This window comes from Phoenix dactylifera, unplaced genomic scaffold (genome assembly GCF_009389715.1).
Source record: "Phoenix dactylifera cultivar Barhee BC4 unplaced genomic scaffold, palm_55x_up_171113_PBpolish2nd_filt_p 000843F, whole genome shotgun sequence".
NCBI classification, from domain to species: Eukaryota; Viridiplantae; Streptophyta; class Magnoliopsida; order Arecales; family Arecaceae; genus Phoenix; species Phoenix dactylifera.
This window is the reverse complement of record NW_024068208.1, coordinates 91,673-95,430: the sequence shown is the minus strand read 5'-3', so window position 1 is coordinate 95,430 and position 3,758 is coordinate 91,673. Positions and strand designations below refer to the sequence as shown.

At 50.6% G+C, this 3,758-nt stretch overlaps 1 protein-coding gene across 1 annotated transcript; it reads left to right on the top strand.

The window, feature by feature from the left end:
• Positions 1-281: 281 nt before the first annotated feature.
• LOC120107366 (putative protein TPRXL) lies at positions 282-2,185 on the top strand. Its single transcript, XM_039120624.1, has one exon. It carries the CDS (start codon positions 654-656, stop codon positions 1,917-1,919), a length of 1,266 nt encoding a protein of 421 aa, XP_038976552.1. The 5' UTR covers positions 282-653; the 3' UTR covers positions 1,920-2,185.
• Positions 2,186-3,758: the final 1,573 nt, after the last annotated feature.

Below are 3,758 nucleotides of genomic sequence, written 5' to 3'. Positions count from 1 at the left end.
AGAGAGAGAGAGTAGTGCCACACTGCCATCTCCACCAATATTTCCCCAAACACCTCACCCATCAGCACCTTAGCCTAACCAGCCCTCTAACCCTCTTCTAACGTCTCCGTTCTTGCGCATCCCGTTCACACGTCCTCCCAAATGACACAAACCCTCCTTCCCAGCTCTCTCTCTCTCTCTCTTCAACTTTGACCGGCTACCGCCTATCAACGGCCCCCACCGGGACCCACCACCTTTGCAATCTCTGGAGGATCTTTTAAGTGGAAACGTGAGCTAAAGCCGCCCTCTCTTTTAGACAGAAGCTACAAAGGACCACCTCCTCCTTTCCTCTTCCCTCTTCTCTCTCTTCCCTTCCCAAACCCCCCCACCCGTTCCACCTATCAAAGATCGAACATGCCAACTCCGACATCTTATGTTTAGATCAAACACCAAAAAGAAACCCACCCAAAAGAACCTTTCTCCCCTTCTTTCTTCTCCTCCTCCTCCTCCTCCTCCTCCTCCCATCCTATGTGCTGAGATCCGCTCTCTTTAAAGAGGCAGTACTTTCTGCAACTCCCTCTTCTAGGATGATCACCCCATTTCCCTCTTAATTACTCCTTCTCCAGAAGGAATCTATCTCTCCACTCCTTTTTGCCTCGTATTCTCTCTCCTTCATGGATTCCGCAAACAGCGGCAGCATCCAGTCCTCCAGCGGCGGCGACGAGGAGTACGACTCCCGTGCCGACTCCATCTCCGCCCTCTTCCACCCCACCTCCTCCTCGTCCTCCGCCGCCGCCGCCGCCGCCGCAGCTGCCGCCTCCCTCCCACCTCCTCCCCCTTCCTCCTCCTCCTCCTCGTCCCACCACCCTAACCCCTCCTCCTTCTTCGACTCCTTCTCCTTCCTCGACTCGTCCCCTCTCCTCCCCCTCGACTCCTCCTCCTCCCCCTGGCCTCCACGCCCCCTCCGCCCCTCCCCCGTTCCCACCCCCGACTTCCCCCATCTCAACTCCTCCCTTCCTCGCGGTCCACCAATCGTTCAATCTTCGGTGCAGCAGCCGCCCGAGAATTCCACCGCCATCGCCGCACCGCCGCGGAGCTCCAAGAAGCGCTCCCGCGCCTCGCGCCGTGCCCCGACCACCGTCCTCACCACCGACACCTCCAACTTCCGTGCCATGGTCCAAGAATTCACCGGCATCCCGTCCCCTCCCTTCGGCGCCGCCTCCTCCCCCTTCTCCCGCTCCCGCTTCGATCTCTTCCATTCCTCCTCCTCGCCCTCCTCCCTTGCCCCTCCTTACCTCCTCCGCCCTTTCCCCCAGAAACCCCCCGCCTTAGCTTCTCCCAACCCTTCATCATCTGCTACCACCATTACTGCTATAATCGATGCTCTTGCTTCTACTACTAATACCATTTCTAATGCCAAGGCCAGCGCTACCATTCCCATAACTAGCGCTCCTGCTAGTATGCCTAATTCTACTCCAACTAATAATAACTACCAACTGCCTTCGCCTGATCCTGGACTTGCCAGCCAAAACCAGTCTCTCTTCAACCTTCAAAGCCAAGGCCCCGTCATCAACTTCCAATCCCTCCTCACCCAGAAGTACACTCTCCCCACCGCGCCACCGGCCTTCGCCACGAGGCCGCAGGCCGTTATTCCATCGCCGGAGTTCGGTTCGAGAGAGCTTGGACTCCCGCCGGGGCTTATCAGGTCGGAGGGCGTGCAGTCGGGCTGGGCTGGTGCGTCGGGGCCGGATGGCGGTGAGCAAGCTCGACTGAGGCCGGTGGTCGGAGGGAACGATAATGGCGCGCAGCAAAGGGTGAGCAGCTGCAAGTTCAACTACTCTGGGCCAGGTTCGTCGGAGCTCAATGGGGAGAAGGGGTCGGAGGGCGTGGCGGCGCGGGGCGAGGGTATGGTGGACTCGTGGATTTGTTCTTCTGATTAGGAGATATTTATGAATAGGTGCAGGCAAAGAGGAAGGAGGAAAGGCAAGCTCTTGTTTACTTCTTGGAGCTATATATGGCTGGTACTAGTTAGTATACACCCCTCTCTTCTTTTTATCTCCGCTTTTATTTGCATGTAAATAGGGTTTCTCTTGTGATGAGTTCTCTTTATCATTATACAACCTACAACGACTTGTTCGATAACAGTTTTGGTGGGCTTCCTTGTGTCTTTATCTTTGTTTGAAGTGCATCTCATTTCCCTTGTTTCTTTGTGGATGTGATCTCTTTGGACATTGTTACACCAGAGAGAGACTTCGTGGATGTGGTTTTTGGACGTTGTTATACTTCTACGGAAGAAGGGGAAGCAGGGGATGGACAAGAGAGTAAGCTTTGTAGGTTTGGTCTTCGGACACCGTTCTAATGAGAGGGACAGAGGGAGAGGCCATGAAGAATATAGAGGTGGTGGAATATTTGATGTTTGAGAGGAAGTAGGCATGGTTTCTTGTGCTCAGCTTCCATGCTTGTTCTTGGGCTACAAAATATTAGTATTTCTATACCTTTGGCTCGTGGTGCGGGAGTGATTGGTGGCGAGATTTGGGAAATCGTTATCCGCCAAGATGTGAAAAATTTGGAACAGGAGTGCCTCTCAGCCTTGAGCATGAAACAAAAGGGCCATGAAGGGAAGCGGGTTCTTTAGAGGCTTCTTCTAACTGCTCCACATGAAAGTTTCTCTAGAACGCGCTCTACCCAATAAACAACAGCAGCAGCAACAACCATATCTTCGCAGCAACCAGTCAAACTAGTAAAATAAACAAAAGGATCAGTCTAGTGGTATGCTGTTCATTTAAAAAATCCGGGGTCCAATAAGCCTATGGTACGAATGGTTCCATACAAAATTAATAGCTCAAGCCTGATCCTTAATTTTCATTTCTTTTCTTCGGTTTTTGGGAAACTACGCCTTGCGAATGATAGAAATCTCTCTCTCTCTCTCTCTCTCTCTCTCTCTCTCACACACACACACACACACACACACACACACACAGATCAGATCTCCTTTTTAGAATGATCTGGGGGATGATTAGCCACTGGTTTTTGGGAGACTGGGCAAGGAGAGAAAAGGTAAATTGTTTATTGTTTTTTGAATCAAAATTGATTGATTTTACAAAAGTGGAGATGATTAGGTATGGGATTTGGGGTGTTGGGAGGGGAGCCTTTGAGGTGTGACATGTGACCCTTATATTGAAATCATGGTGGCCCATGGCAGGGAATAATCTGTTCTATAGCAATGATGGCTTTCCCCTTCCCCCTCCGATGGTCATGTGAGGGAGACCTCTTGAGGGCTGCTTAAAGGGGAAGGATGGGGGGGGCTCCCCAATCCCCATCTCTCCCTCTCCATCCTCTCTACAGAAAGAGACCTACAATTTAGAGCCAAACTAAAAAGATACCAAGCTTTTCAGTATCTAAAAGGTCTGGCAACCATACACTCTCTTAGAAAGCAGGTATTCTCATGCCAACTTATTGTAAGAGCGGCAAATCAAGACATGGTCATAGGTATGGAGGGAAAAGAACAGGATGTAACAGACCATTCAGACCCTTTCCCTTACTAAACCCTATGATGGTTAACTAGCTAAAAGCTGAGGGGTTGGAAATTGGAAAAAAAAAATAAAATAAAGGAAGAAGACTTGGGTGTGAGGAAGAATCTCATGAAGAAAAATTAGTACCACACATGTTTATGATCATTAACATAAATGAAAACTAAAACTAAAGAGACCCTGGACCTTTAGTAATCTTTTTTTTTTTTCCCACTAGACAATAGGAGGAGGGAGAGGAAACCTCATCCG